This window comes from Nicotiana tabacum, chromosome 16, assembly GCF_000715075.1.
Source record: "Nicotiana tabacum cultivar K326 chromosome 16, ASM71507v2, whole genome shotgun sequence".
Taxonomy (NCBI): Eukaryota; Viridiplantae; Streptophyta; class Magnoliopsida; order Solanales; family Solanaceae; genus Nicotiana; species Nicotiana tabacum.
In genome coordinates, this window is record NC_134095.1 from 21064850 (window position 1) to 21090927 (window position 26078).

Here is a 26078-nt window from a genome sequence, read left to right on the forward strand (position 1 = left end):
AAAGGAAGTTGAACCCGATGGGGGTTGCCTACGTATCCCACATCCGGTGGGAATCAGACTGGCGTAGTTCGAGCAAATAAAATGAACTATTTTTGAAAACAAAACTCCTTTCTCATTTTTCAATTTGTTTTCTATTTTTTTCAAAAATTCGGCAGAGTTTTAGTGCTATTTGGACACTGGTTTTTCTTAAAACAGGTGATTCACTCCCTTAACCCTCTACCCTGCTATTTCTTTTCGAAATTCTCTCCTTTCATTCAAAAGCCGGTCAGCATGCAAATTCGAAGCAAATAAATGCGCAAGTAGCAGTAAGATGCATCAGGATGGTCTTTTATTTTGGGTGCACCTGTGCTAGACAGACCCAACCCCTATGTTGAGTCTCCAAAGTCAAAATGCACATGATGCAAACAAACATTCCTACTAGGGATCCGGCATGAGGTATTGTTATACTAGGTTTAAAAACCTGGCTTTATTTGTTCTAAACTTGGCTTACCCGAGCGGACAACTCGAGCCGAGGGGGGGCTACGTACCGGTAACCAAAAGATCATTCCGATTTGCAACTTGTCCGAACCTCGTTCTATTTGGGATTTGACACTAACAGAAAGAAGTCACGACCAGCGTGCACTCCTCAAGAGGGAGAAGAGAAGGGTTTCGTAGCAGTTTATATACAGTTCAAATAATATCAAAGCAGTAAAAGCATCACTTAGCACATTAGGCCCAAACGTAGCAAAATCAGATAAAGCCAGATATAAAAATTTATCTAAGCTCAAATTCTGAACCCTGAACCAGAGATTCTGGGTTCGATCCCCAGCAGAGTCGCCAGAGCTGTCACACCTCCTTTTTACCTACACCTCCCGAGAAGGGTGTATATAAGGGAGTTTTTTCCAACTTAAAGTGACAATCGAAACGGGATTATTTTATTTAAAATCAGAGTCACCACTTGGGATAATTTATGATGTCCCAAGTCACCGGTTCAAATCCCAAATCGAGGAAAGATTGACTCTGTATTACAGTCCGCGAACACAGAAATCCGGGTAAGGAATTCAGTTAACTCGGAAAAAGGTGTTAGTCATTCCCGAGTTCCGTGGTTCTAGCACGGTCGCTCAACTGTTATAATTGGCCTATTATCTGATTTTAGTACATGTTTTAACCTATGGTACAATTTAACTCTTTAACCACTTTTATCCAATTATATCTTTTAGGGAAAATTTCAACGTTATTCAAAACATGTCTTCAACTGCATCACATAAATTCACCCGCGATCCTTGACACATTTCATCTAATATTGTTGAGATTTGGATTTGGGTCGCATAAATGTGCACCCGAGTTTAGAAAGGTAAATTATTGAAACAACGCGCCTAAAGCAACTACGCGTTTTTAACTTTGCAAGGGCCATGGAACTTTGCAAAATGGCGCGCCTCAATTTCTAAGGGTAAAACAAAATTAACTAAGCGAGGGCCATGCAATTGAGATTTTGTTTGGCACGGCACGCCTCGATTTATTCCAAAAGGTTTCTAAACTAACTGATGAGGGCCATAAATTATTTGTGTTATCTAATATGGCTCACCTCCACTATTCGAAGAATTTTAATTATCCGAACATTAATGGAGTTGGGATTCTGTTACTGCCTAAGCTAACTAAAAATGACATTGCCACAAGAAGGAGAGGCTGATTATTTAAAGACTACTTGGGTTGGGCGTGAGGCCCCATAACCTACGAATGCAAGGCTGCCCCAGATTGACAATTTTATAGTAGAATCACGTTGGGCCCAAATGAGAGCCCAGACTGGGGATAAACTGGCTCCAACAGACTTAGAGACTCGAGATCGAGTCTCCACATGGTGCAAAGCGTAAGTTGTTCGAGTTTGAGGTTGCAAGTCACATTGTTGCCTGAGAGTCAAAGCAAATGTTGATCCTCTTTTTCACAAATACCATGACATATTTAATGCCAATTGATTCCTATGCGAAAATACAATCAAACGGTAGTCCTTTTTTTTTTTATCTAGAATTCATTATTACTCTCAATCTACAGTATGCATAGCATCATAGTGATAGAATATGATAAACATATGATTTTCTATACTCCTACCGGAACTCATACTTCAATCTAAAAATTGGACAAAGCTAAAATCAAAAATCCGAAAGCCAAGCTTAAACCCTATTCAAAATCTTTTCAAGATTAAAGATGCTCATTCATTAGCAAAGGCAGAACTGTACTATATGTTAATCTATGCAAAAAACAGATCTGAAATGAACAATGGAGAATAAACTCAGGTTTGCTAAACCAACATCAGGAAGGGTCTAACATTGCAATTCAAATCACAACCATGAAACATGCATTTGAACCAACATCTCATTATACATAATTCCATCTAACAAAATTAACTGTCATTCACCAAGGGTTTCAAACTCGAGATTTTATATGTAGGAAAGAACAAAACGACAAGATAGCATATAATGTTCAGAATCCCAATTGCTAATCACCTATTCAAAGTTAGAAAGACAATAAGTGAAACTCTATAAAAGATGCAGATAGGACATCAGTCATCCAATTTAACTCATCAAGTGCAAGATCAAATAAACCCTTATCCCTCATTTCAAACCAAACATAGCCTACAACATAGTAGCTGTCAATAGCTAACAAAATGTCATGTACCATAAAACTAGGAATTAAACAAGTAAACGAAGTAAACCAAGCTATGAACACAACTAATTGTGACTACTACTCAGAAACTCCAGATTCCCATTTCGATACCAACTCAAGCTTTACATTAGGTGAAATGCAGAAGTGTGTACCTGAATAACAGCAAAATAGACCAAAAATTAGTCTGAAACTAAGATGAAGCAGCAGCAGTAGGCCAACAGCAACAGAAATTAGCCATAACTTATAATTCAAACCATTTTCAAACCCAGATGGATCAGAAGTTGATTCAGAAATTGAAAACCTCCAAAATTCAGAAGAGTTTCAATAAAAACAGTAATTTTCAGTGAATTTTTAGCTGCCTTTATTTTTCTGTATTTTAGCTCTTAAACTCTGCCTTGAAAGGCAAGAAAATATGCCTTTATAGGCAAGGCAAGTAGGGCAACCTTAAGGAAATAGTTTCTGCACTCAGGCCCTTTGTGAATTTTGGTTTTTGCTACTTAGTCCTTGACTAGTTTTTCTTTTTTTCTGAACTACCCTTAATGTATTTATTAATTAACACAAACATCCCCCACCCCAGCTTCTAGTAAGCTTCCTAGTTCAGTTACCATGAGATTCCCTAGGCCAATTTCCTAGACTACCCCCTTATGACCCTAAAAATTACCCCTCCAACCAAATACGGGTCAAGTTGACCCAGTAGATTGAACCAGCCCTGGGCTCAAAAGCCATTCGAATCATTTCCCACTTGGGCCTTGTGATTCCACAATTCGAATTCAATCTTGGCCAAACGGCCATATCTTAATAGACTAATCAACATTCTTAAAAGACCAAAAAAAACTGTTGAAATAAGGCTCAAACAAAGGAAAAAGAATAAACGAACTAATTGACTAAACACATAAACTATCCTGTCCCTAAACTAATCAATCAAATAGAAAAGAAAAGAAATGAAAGAAAAGTGAACACATCATGAAGAAATGAGGGGAGGAGACAGAACAGCACATGCAGCCGAGATGAGTCAAAGAAAAAGAAGAATGATGTCATAAAAGAAGAGAGAAAGGCTGGAACAGTACCTAAAACTGGATAAATGCAAACTTGAAAACTTCGACGGAATCTTCGATTTCTTGACCGGAATAGACCTTAATCGTGTGTTCTCAATGTGAAAACACACGAATAAAGTCTATTACAATCTTGAATCTTCAAACAGGCCCGCCGATTTGATCATTGGGATTTAGGGTTAAATTTCGATATGAAATTCGAGAAGTTCCAAGATGATTCGAAGGCGAGTGTTCAGGGATTTGGAATGAGAGGGACGTGGTAGTTCTGTGGTGTATTTTTGGAGTCGATTGGGTAAACTAGGGTTCTGGTCTAACTTTCGATTGAAGATCCGAAAGGCTAGGCTGGTATTCAAGAGTGGGGATTTGGAGATTTGGAAAGAGGAGAAGGAGAAGAGTCGATGGTGTAAAAATGGTGTTAGTCGGAGCAACGCCGCCGGTGGAGGCGATTTCTGGTAGGCGGCTCACGGCGGTTCGAGGTGGCGTCTGGTTGGGGTCTCTGAGGGTTTGAGGGAGATGAGAGACGAGCCGAGGGGGTAGGGGTGCGTTAGGACATTTTTATATCAGAAAATCCTAACCTCTCCACCGTTGGATCTGGGAAACCTCGACGGCTTGGATTTGTTTTTAAAGAAACGACGTCGTCTGGTTGCTAGATGGGGCGGAACGGATTGGGGCGGCTCTGGTCCAGACATGGGACGGGTTTCAGGGCAAAATTTTTGGGCCTAGGGAATTTAAAACGAAAATAACCCAGAACCAGGCTTTCTTATTCAATTCTTTTCTTTCTTTTCAAATTAATTTTTTTTAATTTCTTTTAAATTATAATTAAAATTAAACACAAACCTAAATTAATTCCTAAATAAATTATCCCATCAAATTGAACTAACTAATCTCTAAATAATAATTATCACGACTAATTAAATACCAAATTAAAGAAAAACTACCAAAATTCAAAAATCAAAATTAAAAAGCAAAATAAACTATTTTTGTGATTTTTCATTTTTATAAAGCAACCTAATTACTAATTAATTCTTAAAGATGCAAAGTTAAATCCTAAATGCAAATGCAGCCTATTTTTGTATTTTCTATTAATTAAATAAAATAACATGCCTAGGCAATATGCAAACAATTAACAGAAAATGCCACAAAAAATTCACAAAATATAAATAATGGAAGAAATTGTTTTATTTTGAATTTATGGGAGTAATTAATATAGGGCAAAAATCACGTGCTCACAATTACATAGTCACTAGAACCACTTACTTCTGACTTAATGTCATATCACTCCATATTCCCTCCTTTAGGGGTGTACTAAAAGCTTAAGCCATGAGGATCTACCTATAGATGTTTTCCCTCTTCATTCTTGGCGTCGTTTCTCAACATCAATGATCCTTACTCGCCTTGCGGAAATTCTCCTGTAAAAAGTATGACAAATTCCCTTACTCACGAGGGTGACACATAGCGTAATTGGCACATACAGTCTCTGAAGCTTAACTTTGCTCACATTGCTTGCTCTAGGGAATCTTCTCCCTGAATGACTTTTCTCTGAATTCATCGTGAATCTTCTTCTGTGGCCCATTCTATTTCCGTCGGAATGAAACCTGAAATTCCCATGATGCCGAGTATTTTCCAATCGTTCAGTCCCTAATTCATATTTAGTTTATCTTGTTTACCAATCCATACTAATTTTTGTCACTATGGGGATTAACTCTCCCCTCTGGTTGTCGCGTTGGAGTCACGAACTTATTTCTCCAAATGAGGATATAACCTTATGGCCTATGCTCTTTCGTTGTCTTAAGGCCCATCACCTTTCGTCTCTTCCTTCATTTGACTATAGGTTCTGTAACACTCTACCATTTTCATCCATGTATCATACCTTATTCATAATGCTTCCTTATCTCTCTTTTCATTACTTTGCTAATATTTCTGCATATCCCTTTTCTTGTGAAAACTTCAATACGACATTCTTTCGTTTTTAGCTTCCCTTTGCTCCATCCAATGGCTCTTTGGGTTGCCCAACATCCTTGCTCTACTAGGGACGCGAGACACACTAAGCTAATATGTATCCCTTCAAGGATTATAGTGCATGTCTTTATAGTACTCCTATCTGGCTGCACTATTTTAAAGTGTACCATCTGGGTGTCTCATAAGGAGATTTACTCGCACATTTGCAATATCCTTCAGAAATGTCAACTAACACAAACAATTCATTCACCATTTTGGTTTAATATAATGCCAGCCAGGTCCTAATGTCCCGTCCTTTTCTTAAACTATACATGTTAGCCCCCATAGGGCATAATTGAGATAAGTACGGCCAATTGTACATATCTCTATTACTATTGAGGGTAACTCTTAATGCTTATATTTTTCTGCCGGAACTATAATACTGATAATCTTCATTAACTGGGTGCCTCATACCATTCTTCACCTTGCTTCTTTTACTTCTTGAGAGCGGTTGTCTTTCACCATAAAGGTGGATAAATATTCTTGCCTTAAGGTTCCTTATCAAGAGGCTTACACCTTTTAGTACGCACATGATCTGCTGAAGACCTCACAATTACTCATCATAAGCATGATGCAAAGTCGAGTTCCTCTGACTCAACTCTTCCATAGCCATATCTTTTACCAACAGTCTTTGTGGATGTAGGTATCGTCTTATTACGAGTAAAATAGAAGTTAGGAATTTGAATTCATACAACTGAGCTCTACCATACGATCTAGAGTAATAAGAAAGAGTGACAGTCCTAAATGCCCTGTAGCCTCCTGCTCATAAGTGTGGTGCACGACACACCCATAAAAAAGACTCTACTAGACATGACTTGTAGACTCCCTAGGACAGAACTGCTCTGATACCACTTTTGTCATGCCCCAAACCCGGGGGCAAGACTGGCACCTAGTGCCTAAATTTTGTAGTATTGTCATCTTTGGCAGACTGGCACCCAGTACCTCTCCTATCCTTGTGTACTAACATGCAACTAAGGGACTTTGAACATATGATGTCATACTTTGGCCATGGGCCACATTGCAAGATAACTACGAATGCTGACTAAATGTCAATATATAACTGGGCCGACAAGGCCATCATAACTATTACAGCTGACAAACCAACCAAATATACATACAAGGCCTGCAAGCCCATCATATTGCACTACTGACAAGATATGTCTACAAGCCTCTACTGATGGTATAATATGATCGAACAGCTTCCCAGCCTACTCATAACATATATACATATATATACAAGATGTACATAAGGCTCTAGACCCGGCAACTCCGAAAGGCATGGAGCTTACCGATCAAGCTGAACTCGGGCAACACTTAATGAGGAGGTCTACCCGTCTGTTTGTCTGAACCTACACGCATGAAATGAAATGCCCCCTCCAGAAAAGGGACGTCAGTACGAAATAATTTACTAAGTATGTAAGGCAATATACTAAAAGCTGAAACTGAACTGATAATATAATAACTGCAAGTAGCTGGAAGTCAAAGATAATCTGAAGATATGCTTCCCTGTTGATACTAACTCAATTCTCTCAATACATTAAGTAAAATAGTTGTTCGTCCCTATAAGGCTCAATATACATATATATCTGCTCTGCCGTAGTAGGCTCGTTCATAAGCGCTCGTACATACTAGGCACTGTATCTCGACCATGCTGGGCTCGCTCATACGCGCTCGGCCACAGTAGGCTCGGTATATATATAACTGCTCTATCGTAGTAGGCTTTCCCATACGCGCTCGTCCATACTAGGCTCTGTATCTCGACTAACTGGTCTCGCTCATAAGCACTTGGCCATAGTAGGATCGGTATATAACTTATTATCTGATCAGCGGTTGCCCAATAGGGGCCTATCCATCGATTATAGCTCGATGGTAATGAAAATACTTTTAATACTATATATATGTAACTTCTCTACTCTCTTGACTAGAAGAAGGAAATACTCAACTGAATATGAAGTCCCGATAAGGAGAATATTATAACTTACAATACTAGGAAAATATACACAATTTGCGAAACTAGCAAAATATACGTAAATTCCGGGATATGAATGTAATGACGAGATCATGCCAAATGAAAGAAGAGCTTAGCCTTAACATACCTGAGTCGATTTTCTTGACAATCCCTCTAACACACGTCTTTTGCGAAGAACACGTAATGGCAAGATCGGAGTAGGAAAAAAATCCGTCTTCGTATGATCAAAATATTTCCAACCTTTTTCGAGCAAACCAGAATGTTTACAACTTGATAGAAGAGCTATAAAAGTTATTGCATCTGGTTGGACGTGTGCTTGTCTCATTTTATGAAAGACTGAAATTGCTTTGTGCTAAGTCCATATATGGCAAATACGGTGAACATGGAATTCCAAGAAGTTAATGATTTGCCTTCAAATCTTTGGAAAATCTTCTACACATTTTTCTAAGTTCCCACACTTACTGTACATGCTTTTAAGAGTGGTAAATACATACACATTACCTATAAAATCATTTTGTATACACAAGCAGTGTATCTCTTTACCGATATGTAACAAAGAGAAACCTGCACATGCTTGAAGTAAGCTTACCTTGTCCAATTTTTTTTAATCCATTTCTCTTAATGAATTTGATCACAATGTTATTTAACTTCTCTTGCTGAAGCTATCTATTGCCTATCACTTTCATATAAGACCTCTATTTGAGAGGTTTTATGCCTTAAATGGAGTGGCCCCACATTCCAATGACTAAGCCACAAGATCTACTATTGTGCCACCTTTCAATTTCTAATATAAGAGTCACCAATTCTTGGAATGGGGGCTGCCACGTTCTCACCTTAGTATTCATCCAAAATTTTTAATTAATTTAATTTAATAATACCCCGCTACTCGGTAATTAACCAATTACCCGATAATTTAAAATTTACATCAAATTACTTAAAATTTTACTTATTTTTAATATACTTTCTATATACTTTATACCTTATACTACCGTGGTCATATGGTACCTTGCATGGTACTAGTTTATAATTATCGGGTATTATCGCTCGAAATACCGCTCGACCCGTATTTTATCCCAAATGCCAAACTTGGACGAATATTCGTTTCCTTTGAATTGCTTCCCCTCTCACCTTCACGGATTTACTTATTACTTGTTTGAAATAGCATAATCCTTATAATCTTCGAATAATCTTTTCCTTGGACTGATGTCAATTACCTTACAAAAAATTCCACGTATAGTACTACAGGGGGCAACATCATCGTAATGTAGTACTGCGGAATGTGACATCTCACTTCTGGGCTCTCATTAATTTATTTATGGCGTATTTTCATGTACGAAAATATGGGGTGTAACACAACTATCCAAGAAAAATCCAAATTCTCCTTCTTTAACGATTTAAGAAAAATGAAGTTTAATCATTTTAGAAATTCATTTACCAATTCGATAGAATTTAAGAAATTTAAACCGCCAATAAGATTACAAATTTTTCCAAGTACAACATGCTTTTGGGTCCTAGACTACCCGGAAATAGCATAATAGTATCTACGCACGGACTCTCGTCACCTCATGCGTACGTAGCCCCCACAAATAGGAGCACACAACCAAGTAACTCACTTATGGGGACAATTCCCTCTTACAAGGTTAGAAAGGAGACTCACCTCGCTCCGAAGATCTATAACCGGCATTCCACGCCCTTCTGAAGACTCAAATCGATGCACAATGCTCTAAAACTAGCCAATAATTATGCAAATCCATTCATACATGTTCAATTACTCATTACAATCCAATTTATAGCAATTCCTAACCTTGATCGAAAAGTTGACAAAATTGCCCTCAGGCCCACGTGACCGGATTCCTAAATTTTTTGAATATAAACTTTACCCATGAACTCACGAACTCAACTATATGATTTTCTCATAATTTCATACCCAAAATCTAGGTCAAAATCCAAGAATATTAATTTCTAGGTTTTCCCTCAAACCCCAAGTTTCTACAAATCTCATGCTCAAATCCGTACATAATCAATGTATTTAACTCAAGATAGGGGGAATAGCTTACCTTATCGTTGATGATGAGAACCCCCTCTTGAAACCCTCCAAGAATCGCCCAAGGCAAGAGAAATACGTACGTAAATGTGATATAAGATTTTTAAGGCAAGTAAAGTAAAGGTGAACAACGTACGAGATACTCAAATGCAGAAGGTTGTGAATTGTCCACTTTGGACAAAAGGCTAGAAACACTAGGATTCAGTGTCCAAGAATGATAGCAGCGTCATCAGTGGCATATCTTCCAACCTATGGTTTTTAAATATCGAGAGATCTAGTTAAGAAGGTAAAGATGAGTTAGAGACGATGTGATGTCTCTCTTGATGTTCTAAAATAACACGAGGAGATCTATGGTACAAGCAAGTTGAAGGAAGGTTGAAAGCTAAAGTATGATAGAGCGATAAGGTTCTAGAAGACAGGAGTAAGGATAAGAACGGGCGAGTTAGAAGATAAGAAAATGGATAAGTCCTTAGGATTAAGCCCATGAAAACAAGAAGAGTAGACGGTTTCTCTAAGTTATACAAAGCTCACTATAGCCTGAATGAACTCAAATGAGCCTAAGACTAATAACATTTAGAAGAGATGGAATGTTGTAGAATGGGGGTGTGATTATGATAGATAAATGACGACGTTTGGGCCTTCGATTGAGTAATGGTCTGACGGAAAAAAGAAAAAAAAAAGAAAGAGATTTTATGAATTGGACAGGATTAAAATAGCCACGTAAGGTAAGTCACATTGGGATGCTATGAAATATGGTTATGGAAGTATAATATCGTATCATCCAGGTGGATCAGAAAAATCACTTCAAATATTCCATAATGCAACGTAAGCCCTAGTGGCAATATATTATGTAAGAAGTTTCAAGTTATCAATGGAAGATTGTAGATCAACATTGAGGTGAATCGACAATGGATGGATAAAAGATACAAAGTACGAGATAAGATTAGGCCATCAGCCTTAAGATGAACAGTAATGAAGAAGTGTTAGAAGACTTCACTTTATGCATATAGGATAAGCAACGAGAGTAACCTGGAGTTTGGTCACAGACCTCAGTAATGATGAATCGATGCATGAGTTATGGTATAATATGGCCTACTTAGATGTAGTAAAGCTAATGACGCCCAGAGGGACAGCTTGACATAATTTTGTATATGTTCACAAAGTGAGGCCTAGAGATTGGCTAAGAGTTGGAGGAAAGGGGAAAGAAGCATCGCATAGGCACACATATAAGTTTAGATTCGTACAGTCTACATGATAGAAGATGGCAACGGTTACGAGATTAGAAGTATTCTGACTACAAGTCGTGGTGTGAAAAGAGGCTTAAAAGGGGGAATGCCCAGGCCTTGGGATTTATTCAAAGACTAGTTTCCTAAATGGAAAGGATAATATTAAAGTATTCGCAAGAGCTATGGGTTATGAGAATAATAAGTGCATCAGTCAACGTTCGAGGACGAATGTTCCAAAGCCCGCGGTATCAGGTCGATATTACGCCCTGCAATATTATATTACGATGATGTTACACCCTGCATTATTATATTACGATGACGTTATGCTCTGCGGTATTATATTACGACGATGTTACACGTTGTAATATTATACATGAAATTTATCGTAAGATAATCGACGTCAGTTCAAGGACAATATTATTTGGAGATTACAAGCATTATGCTATTTCAAACAGGTGATGAGTAAATTCGTAAAGGTGAGAGGGTAAGCAAATCGAAGAAAGTGAATTTTCATCGAAGTTTGATATTTTGGGATAAAATACGGCCTGAGCTAAAATACCTGGTACTTATGGACTAGTACCATACAAGGTACCACATAACCATGATAGTAAGGTGAATAAAAGTGAGTAGTATTTTAAGTAACTTGAGATAATTCTTAACTATGTCGGTAATTGATTAATTATTGGATTGGTGGGGGATTAATAAGTTGATTAAGGAAAAGGGGTGAAATTTTGGATAAGTTTAAATCCCTGATGTGGCAGCCCCTCCAATTCAAATTAATGACTCATTAGTCATTACTACAAGGTGTCACATTTGGAGGAATCTTGTGACTTAGTCATTACAAGTGGGGACCTCACCCACTAATACAAAAGGCTTCCCAACGCCTAGTGACTAAATAAATATTTCTCTTACTGTTGCCAAACTTTAGGATCAACTTTGTTTTGGATTGAATTGTAAGGAAATGAACAATAAAGCCATCTAAAGTGAGACAAATGACTCAAAGTGTTCCTAACCAAAAACAGTTTGTAACAAAAAACCTCACCAAATGAAAGTCACACTTACTAAGTCATAGATGGAAATACTTCAGCAAACAAGGTGTTTTGCAAAGGGTTTAATTAACGTGACACAAAAATGCTTCAACATGATTTGCAAGATTTCTTATCACCTTAGCAACTTGAGATTTTGTAATATTAAGGGAGTACGGTGCAATATTTCTCAAGAATATCATACAGATTTTCCTCTACTCCGATCTGCCATTACGTGTTGTCACAATTAACGTGTGTTAGAAGGATTGTCAAGAGAATTGCCTCAGGTATGTTAAGGCTATCCCTTCTTTCTTTTGACATGATCCATACTACACAAACAAAACGAGCAAATGCACAACTTCCATAAATGACTCTATTCATAGAAGTATTAAAAAGGCCTACATTCTTGAATTCCCATGTGTCCTATTATTTTATCCTCTGTTCATGGGTCCCAGAAAAATACGTAAGTTGAAAAAGTTTAATTCATGATATTACTCAAAGACATAATGGTCTTATGACATTCCGAAAGATTTTATTAACGTACTTCTCATGCATTGCATTCATGTACATTGACCCATGACCAGATGGTATTATATACTATATATGTATTTTATATGTATATGGGATATGGGAAAAGGTTACAACATTATATACGCACCACCACCTGATTAGCTGGTATACGTTGATGATTTTGCCCAAAGTGGCCGAGATGATATGATGGGATGCCCTCAGAGGCTAATGATGTTATGAAACATGTATCTATGCACGATATGACATTCATATGCATATGCATGACACTATAAGTATTTCATGATTTACAAAGTTTTTCGGACTTACAGGTTGAGTTATTTACTCTATATTTCTTCCATGTCTATTATTACTTATTTATGTGCCTTACATACTCGATACATTATTCGTACTCACGTCCCTTTTGCCTGGGGACGCTGCATTTCATGCCCGCAGGTCCCGATAGACAGGCCGAGAGCCCTCCAAGTAGGCTATCAGCTCAGCGGAAGATATTGATGCGCTCCATTTGCTTCGGAGTTGCTTGTTTGGTCAGCATGATTAGTATATGCATTGATTGGTTTGGTAGCGCTCTGTCCCGACCTTTACAATGTTACGTATTATTAGAGGCTTGTAGACAGATGTCATGTCCACGGATTTTTGTATGGCTTTGTCGGCCTATGTTTTGAGTATATAAAGGATCATGTCGGACTTATAGGCCCGTACGTCATATGTATAAGTTTGGATTACATGTTGGATCGTCGAATGTCGAGTATTTCTCCATGTTTTATTCTACTTATCTCACGATAGCCTCTCTGGCTCATTTACCCATGATAGCATGATACAAAATATATGTTACGTAGATATCCAGTTGAGTAAGGTACTGGGTGCCGGTCGCGGCCCATCGGTTTGGGTCATTAAAAAAGTGGTATCGGAGCAGTTCTGTCCTAGGGAGTCTACAAGCCGTGTCTAGCAGAGTCTTGTTTATGGGTGTGTCGTGCACCACACTTATAAGCAAGAGGCTACGGGGCATTTAGGATTATCACTCTTTCTTCTTACTCTAGATCGTGTGGTAGAGCTCAGTTGCAAGGACTAGGTTTCCTACACTCTATTTTATTCACAATACGATGATGCCTACATCCAGAAATATAGTTGGTAAGAGATTGAATGTGGCTATGGAAGAGTTGAGTCAGAGGAACTCAACTTTTCATCATGCTTATGATAAGTAAATGTGAGGTCTTTAGCAGATCATGTGCATACTGAAAGGTGTAAGCCTCTTGATAAGGAGCCTTGAGGCAAGAATACCTATCTAACTTTATGGTGAACTTATCTTCGAGAGGCTACAGAACTATTAGGACAGTTTCACTCCTTTCATTCCTATCATGCGAGTCTGCTGATCTCGGAATTTAAGCTTTTATCATTCTATTATATCACAGATGGTGAGGACACGAGCTACAATTACCGACGATGCTGCTCTCGGAGCAGGTGTCGCCAGAGGCAGAGGCCGACGAGGAGCACGTGTCGCAGCTAGATCACCTACTAGAGCAGTAGTTGAGAAGCCGCCAGTAGCTCCAGTTGGGGGCAGGTACCGAAGGCGCCTGCTGTTCCCCCCGGACTTTAGGAGACTTTGGCACAGTTCCTAAGCATGTTTGGTACATTGGCTCAGGTGGGGTTGATTCCGGTTGCTCCATCTACTTCATAGACCGGGGGAAGAACTCAGACTCCCGCCGCCCACACTCCAGAACAGAAAGTTCACGTTAGTCAGGTTCTAGGTATCATGGCGACACAGCTTGTGGTTCCAGTTCAGCTTGTGGTCAGGGCAACCACATCGGAGGAAGAGCAGCTTAGACTTGCAAGGTTCATGAAATATGACCCTCCTACATTCAGTGGTTTGGCTTTAGAGGAGTGTCATCGCATTCTCCGCACTATGGGTATTGTGGAGACGAGTGTGGTTGCTTTTACTACGTTCCAGCTTAAGGGAGCGGCTTATCAGTGGTGGCGGGCATATGAGTTAGGTAGCGCGGCCGATGCAGTTTCACTTACATGGGTTAATTTTTCAGAGATGTTCTTGAGAGAGTTTGTACCTCAGTCCCTTCGGGACGCATGGCGCGCGAAGTTTGAGCAGCTGCGCTAGGGCACTATGTCAGTATCGGAGTATGCCATTAGATTCAATGATTTGGCTAGACATGCACCTGCCTTGGTCGCTACAGTTAGGGAGCGGGTCCGTAGGTTCATTAAGGGGCTCAGGCATGATATTTGGTTCATCATGGCTCGGGAGTTGGAGTCGAATGTTTCATTTCAGCAGGTGATAGGGATCGCTCGCCGGATAGAGAGCATGTGGGATCAGGAAAGAGAGGACAGACGAGGCTAGGAGAGAGAAAGGGCAGGCGAGGTCAAGAAAGAGAGGACAGGGAGGCGAGGAGGCCTCGTAGACCGGAGAGATCCATTAGCCATATCGCTTTAATTGAAATTATGAGTTTTTTGCATCAGATATTTGCGACATTAACACTTGGCCTGTGTGATGTAAATATCTGGTATACAACTTAGGAGCAAAATAGGATCTAATTTGTGTTCAAATATTTCAAAATTGCATCTAGACTAAAATGTATTTAAGGAAATGTGGGTGCCTTGATTCTCACATTACATCAATTACTAACTTCAGGAATTGTATTTATTTTTATTTTGTTAAACTTAAAATTTTTATTTAACCAAGTATGTCAATGGTTCATACAACTATAACTATTCTATCTGTCCACTATCCAACTATCCAATCTACTACTGGAACTATCCATTGATAACAATCTCTACATTTTAGTGTTATGTTGGGTAACTATTCTCAGCTGGTAATGCTACTTGCTAATTTTCTGTCCATAAGTATGTAGCTGTACTATAATTTCCTTTATCAGCTACCTTCGTTGATTGCTGAATCTTCTTGCATTCCTCTCAGACCAGATTTGATGTACCCTTGCTGCAAATAGGAATCCAATGACGCCTGGAGTTATTAGTTCTCTTGGCTGCCCATTTGACTTCATCTTCCTAACCTCTGATTGATCTCAAATAGGAATCCAGTGTAGCAATGTGCTCCATATAAACTTTGAGTAGTCACAGTCAAAGAAAAGGCATTTAACTCTGGCAATTATCTTTTCGACTAAACTTCAGGAATTGTTACCGACCGATATGGGGAGAGGCATATGACCAAATTCCAGCAGATATCTTAGAAAATTGGGCAAAGTATAGTGATACTTTTAAAGATATAAATTGGGCAGAATTACAAGAATAAATGTTACTATATAAAATGGGACGAAGAGATTATTATTATTATTATTATTATTATTATTTTGTCAAACTATTGGTGCTTTTCCCAGTGGCAAGCCAGCAGTTTGTCATACAAATGGAAGTCTTTGTTTCACAAGTTGTGATAATTCAAAGAGTTTCGAATTAAAAGACATCCATCTCTTAAACATAGCAAGGCACTTGTATTCCTGAAACCTTACATAGTGCAGTAGCTTTTATCAATATGTCTATCACTAGTTTCCAAACTTCTCAGGTAAAAACTAGCAACTTTGCACGAAAAACCCAACAAGCCAAGCCAGATATGCAGGGTATATCTCATATTCTATAGGGGCTACTTGGAAAAAAGCTTCTAACTTGCAGCATCCAAATGAACTATACAATGGGAATGTGTCAACTTACATTTAAAATAGAACTGAAACCACATATTTCAAGTGGTACATGCGTCGTTTCTGTGACATTTCTCTATTACCTTGTCTATACATGCTCTCTGTTAGATTTAGAAAATGTACAAGTACAATTCTTCAGCAAGAATCAACTTTCAATCAATTGTCAAGGCATGTTCATCTCACCAACGTTTTCTTCAATCTTGCTCTCCGCTTCAACTTTCAATCTCTGCCAAAAAGGGAATAAAGTAGAGTTTAATTGCGCTGTAGATGACCGGCAAATTTCTTAGATTGATCCTAGAGTGAATTTTCAAAATACTACACTTTGTGTTTCGCTAGGTTTGGAGGATTAACATATTTAATTTGAGCTCACATTAGCCAAAATCTTTCAAGTACAGAATGAATCATTAAGGGCTCGAAAACTCTATACTTCTTCAGCTTCATGCATAAAACTTTTTTTTAATTTTCTTTTATCCTTATTTGCTCCTTTTTCTCTCAACCTATGAATCATTACTACCTTTTTTTCCCACAGGTAGAGATCAAGCGACAAACCTTTGCTGCCGAAGAGTTCTCATTTGACAAGCGTGCAAACATTGTTGTGTAGACCTTTGCATCTTTCTTATTGCTCTCTGCTTGGAGTTGTTTTAGTGTCCTTTGTATCAGTTTCACCTCCCTGAGCAGCAGGAACTCTTTGATTCAATATAGTCAAAAGAAAAAATCTCCAACGATATTTTAAGTCATAAGTTGCATTACCTGTTCTGTGGATCAATTTCCAGGGCCTTCTTGATATCCAATTCTGCCAAGTGCAGATCAGCTGTTTCCATAAAAGCTTGTGCTCTCCTATATAATGCTTTCACATTACAGGACTCAATTTCTAAGACCTACGAGCGATGAGAAAGGAAAAGGACGAATTTAGGCCCTGCTTGCGTGGATTTGAAATGACTGAGATCGCAAATTAAAAGAACAATTGCTTTTAATCAGCTAAACTTGCATCAAGCTTTTTTCATTCTTCAGCATTTGAAACAGCTACCCAGAATTATATTAAAAAGCGAAGGGAAGCACATAGCAGCAGGGATTTCGAAGACCTACAACAGCTCCTGATAGAGAATGGGACGACGGAGAGAAAAGAGAAGAAATTACGCAAAACCATGATACTTTCAAAAGAAAACACATTTCTAGCCCAACATAGAAACACGCATGATCATACTCTTGTCACACTACAAAACCTGCCTATCCATCCAAGTTAAATGAAAATAGCATCGCTCCAATGATTTCTCTTGTTACCTAAGTACATTACCTTGGAACATTGCTTGATAGCTTCCTGGAAATCATTTTGTTTGAGACAACAAGCAGCACCATTCAACCAGCATGACACTCTCAGTGATTTAACTAGCCTTTGGTCATCATCTTCAAAGGTTCCATCTTCATTAATATAATCAACAGCCTGAACAGAAAAAATCCAAAAAAAAAATTAATAAAACGTCTAACAAAACGTCGCACATTCTAAACATTGATGACCAACTCCCTGAGATACCTTCTCATATTTCGTCATTGCTCTTTGATACTTTCCGTTTTTAAAGAGTAGATTGCCCTCTTCTTTCTTCCTTTGGGCCACTTGGATTCTCTCATGTTTATTCATTTCCCAAGGATCCTTTTCCTTGTCCCCCAAAAGGAGAAAGTTAGAACTTTGTAAAATTGTATGTATCAACCCAAAATGAGTAAGACAAGGAAATTTATTAAAATGGTCTTATGCAGTATAAAAAATTTGCCACCAAAGCCTATCAGCTTGAAATGCAGGCATAGATAATGCATCTAATAACTTCTTTCCAGATAGAAATAGGTTACCACAGAAGAAATGAAGGCACCAAATCATACCTGAACTATCACAAGATATACCAAACGAGAGAAAGGACCTTTTGGTGTAGACAGAAGAGCCTTCGTGGATGTTCCGAAAAAGTTTTTGTTAGTGGCTAGTTTGTTCCCTAGTGTGTACCAGGAAATTCTCACAAGTCTGAAAACTATTTGGGTCTACTTAAAAGAAAAGATCTAACTAAATATTGTCAAAAAGAAAAAAAAAACACAGCAATGTATCTGCAGACTTAATCAATCAGTCCTAGCAATAATGTCTGTACCCTATTGGGTGATGTTAAGGTTTCTTCATATGCTCGATCCTTGAAAATTAACTACATTTTCCAAACAGATCATCGGCCTACTTGTTTGGGTCATTTACATATCACTGCGGTAGGAGTTCCAATCCTACATTTGCTGAACCATATGTACTAAGCCAAATATGTCTTAGCATAAAACAGACTTCCATCAGATACCTTTGTGAACTCCAACATCTCAACTTCAAAAACTATGGTTGAGCAAGGAGGAACCATAGCAAGATCCCGCTTCACTTCAGTACTTCCAAACCCATAGTCAGGTTTAATTGTCACTATTGCGTGTTCACCCTTCTTCATCGTAGTAACTGCTTTGTCAAGTCCAGCAACGACATGTTCTACATGCAAAACAGTACAATATAATCATAGCAAGCCAAAGATCGTAGGCGTAGATGCAACAAGTACAGAAGCATCACTGAAGACTTATGGCATACATGCAAGGTTTCGTCATAGAGTAAGTCCATATTACAGAAAATCTAAAAGAGTTTAGAGCTTTCAGAAGAAAATCGTCTAAGAAATTTCATAAAAAAGAAAGTCGTCTAAGAAATGCACCTGATATAACTTTTATTTCTAGTCAAAAGACCAAGGACGTATCACAAAAACCTCAATTTAACATAATAAACCTTAATTATCTTATGATTGTACCGGTGGATAATGAGAATAAATATATCACAACCATAGGTACTTTTCAAATTCATTTCGTTGCACCGACCTTCATCAGTTGTATACTTCAATGCGTCCTCTCCATCAAAGCCTCTTTTCTCAAGCAAAGTGCCATCCTCAAGCTTAGTTGTATATCTAACTGGAGGTTTGAAACAAAGACCAAATAGTTAGTAAATTTTCCATACCCGAGCTGAATCTCCAAAACATAAGCTAATTCTGCAGTTATGCTCCTGAAATTAGCTAAACACATATGTGTGCCTTTCACTGAGCAAGATCAAGGTAACATTTCCATCTTTGCAGTCCCCTTTTCCAGGATGATGGACACAATCTGGCATTTGAAGAGAAGTGAAATCTCACAAATTATCGAGGGTAAAATAACCCACTAGTGAGATTTTACTGGGTCGTTGTTGGTGTTGTATCAAGGGTAAAATAGACAGTATATGACCCAAATGCACACTCATAGTGCCATCCATAGTTCTCTATATCTATGTAATTTTCTGCTGATCCCACTGCTACCAAACCCTTTATGAATAAGTAACATTATGTCAACTATCTGTTTTTATTACCCCAAGGGCGACCAGGTAAAATGCACATAAATTCTGCATACTTACTAGTTACAGCAGCACCTTCGTTTGCAGTGAGAGTGCCTTCCCCCTCTTTTACAATCTTCTTTAAAACACCCAAATCACCAGTCACATTTATCACCGGCTTGAAAGAAACAAGTTCAAGATCAATACTCAGAATTGAACTTGGAGGAATTGAAGGGAAGCCATTTTCAGGATCCTTACCCCCATCAACAAAGGCATCTGCAAAGATTTTGGGGGTAAAAGAAAATATTAAGAATTGAAAGAACTGTTGAAACTTTAACTTTTTACCTAACATAAAAATTAGAACTGTTAAAACTTTTTCAGGCTGATATGGAAGAATATCTTTCTATCATAAAAGTCAGGAAAAGCAACACCAACTTAAAATGATTGCATGACTTCTTGAGCACATTTTTTGCATTTAGCATGGAATTAACAGAGTGAGAGCATGAAATTTCTATAAGTCGAGGAAGCAAGCTATGTTTAAATTGGATTACCAGTTCCTCTATTCTTCTTTTTCAATCAAAGAAAAATAGACTTTTGGAATATAGATTACCAGTTCCTCTATATCAGCATAAGTCTTTTATGACATGGGACAAGACACATACAGAATGGGTACATTTTAACAAATACTATCTACAGAAAAAGTTCAATGTCTTGCAAACTTTATGCTACATAAATTGGTAGAAGATAAGATGCCTTAGGATAACAATATCGAATAAAATAGAGATTGTATAGATAGCCACAGTGTTTTTAAATGTGCTGATACTTTAATTGAAAGGAATGCCTGGTAGATTCCTTGCTTCATGTCTACCTTCTCCACTTAATGTGGTCAGTAGACCTTTTGTAGTGAACTATTTCTTTGTTAAGGTCGTCAGAGTGAGCACACACAGTATGAAATATTTGAACTAACAAAAGGTATATAGCATAAAGGACTAAAACATTAAATTTGTAAATCTGAACTAAATTTTCTCATGAACTAAATGGCTAAAATGCCAAGAAATTATTTCATACTGTACAGTCTGAAACTCCAACCATCCGACAGCTTTATGATAAGCAATTGTAATGTGCAAAAGAAATTAATTTATGTTCCCTTGATTAATGGAGAAACGAGCAAATACATTTCATAGAAACAGTTTTAAACGTTTTAATTAAGGTGACTCCATTAAAATGGTAAGAAAGACGTGTTTTTCCTGCTACATTACCAAATCAACAGGTGACTAGACAGCACTGGATGAGAAATCACCTTCAACCGTTATTATTTAAGTGATTACAAACAAAAAGGAAAAACCTAATAGAAGTCAGTATGACCAGATCCCAGATTCTAGTTGCACTTTACGTCTAAGATCTCACAGCCAGCTCTTGCCTCAGTATGTTAATTAGAAATAAATCAGAAGGTACAACTATCTAGGACCATTTTCTTCATCAATAGGAACACATGCCTTATGTGAGCAGGGAAAATCAAGACTTCTGCTCACTTGATTTACACTCAATTCGCTTTAGTACAATTTATCATTAACAAAAAATGCAATTAGTGGTAATAACTCACAATTCATCTCCCTAATACAGCTAATAATCAGTACTAACTTCCCTATATGGAGTCAAGGAAAAAACCTAGCTATAAATTTAGATATCCTGATAATCTTAACATACCATTCAAGAATTAACATTATGATAAAACTATCCAAACAGAGCAATCTTTCCATCTGAATAGAGAGTGGGCTACAGCTGATGGTTCAATGCGATCAACCCAAACGCATCAATGCACTCAACCACAACTGGAATACCAGTTTTTGAGATTGTCAAACATTTGCCAGGTCCGCTACTCACAAATAATCTAATCTTTTTAGCCATGACTAACATATTATTTATGAATTATACTCCTAAAACACACCCCTCCCATCAAAAAAGGAACCCCGACTACCAACCGAAAGAATGATAGCAAAGAATGAGTTGGAAAGACGTACACTGAGGCTGAACAATTAAATTCACTTTCTCTCCCCTTCTCATTGTCTTGATTGCTTTTGGTAATGCTTGACAGAAATGGCCTAAAAGGAAACAAAATAGGTTAGTCAAATCTAAGGAATGAACCAACAGCTGATAGTACAAGTTTGTTGATTCTAAAGCACAAATGCCAAGATACCAAGGTACCATCTTTGATATAAAACTCCACTCCGTGTTCAGGTGTTTTTGCCACAATGACACCATCAAGCAGCCTCACCACATACTTCACTGCAAAATCAAATTGAAAAAAGCAAGGATATTTTATTTATAAACAGCTAACAAAACATATCACAAGCAAGACCATATAAATGCAGATACTGGCACTAGCAGCAACATCATTGGGTCGAATATTCTTCTCTGTTTTTCTTTTTGTTTCCTTGCAGTTAATTCTTTTGGAGTAAACACAAAACACATTCAAGTACCTAGAACTTCATCCAAGTCATCAGGAGGTCCTATCAGCTCCCCCTTCTCCATAATTTTCTTGATAATACCACCATCCTTGCAGACATCTACCACTGTGATCCATGATACGAGCTCGACCTCAAACTGAACTACAGAATTCGATGAAACTGCATCCAAGTCTGCGGATCCAAAACCAGTTCTTGGGGGCAATGTGAACAATGCCATTTCACCTTTCCTCATCGTGACAATTCCGCAATCCACGCCAGTGGCAACTTTCTCTAACCAACCAAAAGCAAACTAATTAAGCTTAACAAATAGAAACCAAATTATAGATGCAGAAACCCAATATCAGCAAAAGCAATACTCTCTCCGTCCCATATTTTGTCCTTGTTTGACTGGGCATGGAGTTTAAGAAATAAAGACATACTTTTGAAACTTGTGATCTAAAACATTAAACAAGTCATACACATTCGAGTGGTTATAAACATCTCGTTAGTGGTAATATAAAAATTTTAAAACTAAATTATTTCTAAATATATAAATGTGTCTTTTTTTTCGGGGCAGACCAAAAAGAAAAGTATGACGCATAAATTAGGACAAAGGGAGTATATTTTTCCTAGAATCTCTAACAAGAAGAAAAGGTAAAGAGAAATGGCCAATAATAAATTCTAACCATTTTTAGCAACTTTAGACATCATTATTAGTAATTAACAAGTGCACACCAATATAGGAAGTAAACTAGAATGAAGGGGAATAAACATATGTAACCAAGAACTGACCTTCGCCAAGCTTGAACGTAACAGGTTCACCTTTGTCCCTAGTCGAAACACATTTGGTTCCATCACGTAAGCTACCAACATAGTGAACTGCAACTCAATTGAAAAAACAAGAAAAAGGGTACAAAATTTTTATTTAAAAGTTTAATCTTTGATTGAACAGAGTAACAAATTCTTGAAAATTGGTTAGCAGTTACCAGTAACTTCATCACCAAATTCAGGGGTTTCCCAACCAAGTCCAAGCTTAAGAAGCTTCTTCTTAAGACCACTTGAGTGAATTTCCCTTTCGTCACCAATATTGAGTGGTGGTGCTGATTCTATTTCTTCCCCTGCCTCTTCATCATCTTCATCTATAAATGCTTCGGCATTTGCCCTAGAAAATTCCACCATCTCTAACTACTGCTTACTTAGAAGTTAGAATTTATAGCTTAATATAGGGTGTTCTGTGAAGTGATTTATACGGTGGTCGGAGATCGGGCGCCGGTGAAAACCAACGGAGGACTGGTGGTGACCGAATAAGATTAGTGGAGTATGGGCCACTTGTCTGTAGTTTACTGAAAGGGCTACTTTCATTAATAGCACACTATTAAAAACATAATACAAAAGATTAGCTGTCACGCCGGCATGGACGTAACACAGCATTCGGTGCCTAACTACATCTGATCGAGTGAATCAACTGGCTGGCTGAATCAACATGTGATATCATAACATACTATATGCGGAAGATAAATTAACATGTACTAATATACTGAAAGCCTGAATGATAAAACAAAAAACGAAAATACTAAAAATAAGTCTGAAAATAAATGTAGTCAACATTGCTTAACATAAAAAACCTGAGACTCTGTCTAACTGTTACTTTAGTTTATGAAGTCTCTAATGAAGTACTGAAAACAATGACTGTATGTAAATACTAAAAGACTATAAAGTAATAATAATGCCCCGGGAGAACTGGGAATCACCAAGTAACTGGTACGAGAATCCTAGCGCTTTGAATCATCAACCTGTAAGTCATTACCTGCATCGTGAGATGCAGGCCCCGGACAAAAGGGACGTTAGTACATTTGAATTGCGTTGGTATGTAAAGCAACTAAAAGAAAGAATTAAAAATGTTGAAACTGAAACTAAGCTGATAACTGAGAATTGATAATTGAAATGATAAATATTGAAACTGAAACTAAGATGATAACTGGTAACTGATAACTGATATTTGATAACTGGTGACTGAAATTATAACTGATAACTGAAATGATAACTAATAAATGAACTGAACAAAGGAAGTAAGGATATGAATACTCCCTCTTCTGAATAATGAACAACTTGTTTATCTGAATAAATAAACTGCGGCCTCAGGCCCAATATATATATATATATATATATATATATATATATATATATATATATATATATATATATATATATGTGTGTGTGTGAACTGCGGCCTCGGGCCCAAGTATACGTATACATAACTGCGACCTCAGATCCAAAATGCATAAAGCATAAACTGCGGCCTCAGACCCAAAGATGCATAAAGCATTAACTGCGGCCTCAGGCCCAAAGATGCATAAAGTATAAACTGCAGCCTCACGCCCAAATACAGGTGTTCAACATTCAGGAACTGAGAATCATACTGCAATACATAATAGTGAAATACTGAATTACACTGAGTTGCATGATACTGGAATACTGGATCACACTGAGTTACATAATACTAGAATATTGAATAGGACTAGACTGAGACATGTATTCTTGAAGTGATTATGAACACTGAAACTTCAACTATTTATGGTATACTAAGTAATCTATACTAAGACTCGGTGGCATCAAACCCAAGTCTATATTAAATACGCATTGAGCTCATAACGTTTAGAATGAAAGTGGTGAACAAGTTATGAAGCTAGAGAATAGAAGTTCTGCAACTATTCAAGGAACTAGGCTAAACTATATTTCTGAGGCAATTAGTAACGTCGTAAAAGAAACGTAGTGTAGGGAGAATCATTAACATTCCCAAACATAGAGAGTTAGTCTCACATACCTTAACTTCCTGCTTTGGAGCGTAATACAACATTCGCCAACCCTTTCAACTTTAATCTATATCAATACAAGTCAAAAGAATTCCATATTAACATTAATTCTCATGTTTTGGTCACTTAAGCATTTTCTCAAACACTTGGTGACATAAATCTTTATAGTCTTTATTAATGGTGTTCTACACCCAACAAGCCATTCTCTTGATCCTAGATAAATTATAAAGTCTCAAATTGTTATAATCAACATCGTTCTTCATCACCCATAAGGTAAACAACACCCTTAACCATTAATCAACAATAAACACCCCAAACCTATAATCGTTCATGCTTTTTTATCAAACCCATCAACTCATATCTCATTGAACTAGAGTCTATAATCATTAATTCAATAGTATAATCAATTAGAGGTTGAAGACATTACCTTTTTGAAGTTCAATCCTCTTGAATTCGAGTTCTAAGGTTTCTTCTCTCAACAATGATGTCCCAATCGAATATCTAATGATATGGAGGGTTTACCCATGTTAATAAGATGTTAGAAAATTGAAATTAACTTAGAATCACCATTAGAACTTACCTTGGGTGGTGTAAGGACCCTTAAGGAGTTAGGTTTTTGATAACTGTATAACTGGTAATCGAGGTAAATTAATAACCATAAGACATGATAACTATTTTTGTACTTTCTGATGAGGTTATGCTCCAATATGTACTACTGCCCATTGCATCCCACTTTTAACATCATCTCATGTCTCATTTGTTACCAGCTTATACTCCATAATTATACCCTAATGGGAATCATCCTCTCTAGAACCTTGGGTTTTTCTCGCGCGTCGCTTGGGAATCCAATACATTTGGAATTCGATAGGAAGAGAAGATTACCTATTGCTCTAAGCTTCAAGGCACGATCTAGAGTAGAAAGAAATAAGACAATCCTGGATGTCTTGGTAGTTAACCATTTATATGAGTGGCCGTCACACACATATAAAGGAAACTCCACTAGACACGGCTTTATAGACTCTCTAGAACTCTTGAACCTAGTGCTCTGATACTAAGCTTTGTCACGCCCCGAACCTAGACTTGGACGTAATACGGCACTCGGTGCCTGACTACATTTGACCAAGCGAACCAACTGGCTGGCTGAATCAACATGTGATATCATAACATACTAAATGCGGAAGATAAACTAACATGTACTGATATACTGAAAGCCTGAATGATAAAAACAAAGTGCGGAAATACTAAAAACAAGTCTGAAACATATATGTAGCCAACATTGCTTAACATGAAAAGCTGAGACTCTGTCTAACTGTTACTCTAGTCTATGA

At 37.6% G+C, this 26078-nt stretch overlaps 1 protein-coding gene and 1 long non-coding RNA gene across 3 annotated transcripts; both read right to left on the minus strand.

Annotated features, from left to right (window-relative positions):
* Positions 1-2564: 2564 nt before the first annotated feature.
* LOC142170532 (uncharacterized) lies at positions 2565-8326 on the minus strand. Its single transcript, XR_012699762.1, has 2 exons — positions 7787-8326; positions 2565-2792 (listed from the first exon to the last, which is right to left on the minus strand). It is a non-coding gene; the product is annotated as an uncharacterized LOC142170532 (long non-coding RNA).
* Positions 8327-16054: 7728 nt separating this feature from the next.
* LOC107779683 (peptidyl-prolyl cis-trans isomerase FKBP62) lies at positions 16055-23288 on the minus strand. Of its 2 annotated transcripts, none has more exons than XM_016600153.2 (13): positions 22924-23288; positions 22730-22816; positions 21971-22228; positions 21696-21776; positions 21512-21592; positions 19572-19766; positions 19010-19099; positions 18460-18635; positions 17670-17786; positions 17433-17579; positions 16889-17016; positions 16688-16808; positions 16055-16364 (listed from the first exon to the last, which is right to left on the minus strand). In XM_016600153.2, exons 1-13 carry the CDS (start codon positions 23114-23116, stop codon positions 16302-16304), a joined length of 1737 nt encoding a protein of 578 aa, XP_016455639.1. In that variant the 5' UTR covers positions 23117-23288; the 3' UTR covers positions 16055-16301. The 2 variants fall into 2 exon arrangements, with proteins under 2 accessions (XP_016455639.1, XP_016455638.1); XM_016600152.2 differs by having other exon boundaries at positions 17670-17792.
* Positions 23289-26078: the final 2790 nt, after the last annotated feature.

Excerpts from the sequence above, each read along its gene's own strand:
- LOC107779683 (XM_016600152.2), bottom strand. The coding sequence starts at position 23,116 with ATGGTGGAATTTTCTAGGGCAAATGCCGAAGCATTTATAGATGAAGAT. Across the intron at positions 22,229-22,729 it reads TACGTTCAAGCTTGGCGAAG|AGAAAGTTGCCACTGGCGTG; the intron begins GTCAGTTCTTGG and ends TTGGTTGGTTAG. Across the intron at positions 21,593-21,695 it reads GGAGTTTTATATCAAAGATG|GCCATTTCTGTCAAGCATTA; the intron begins GTACCTTGGTAT and ends GTTTCCTTTTAG.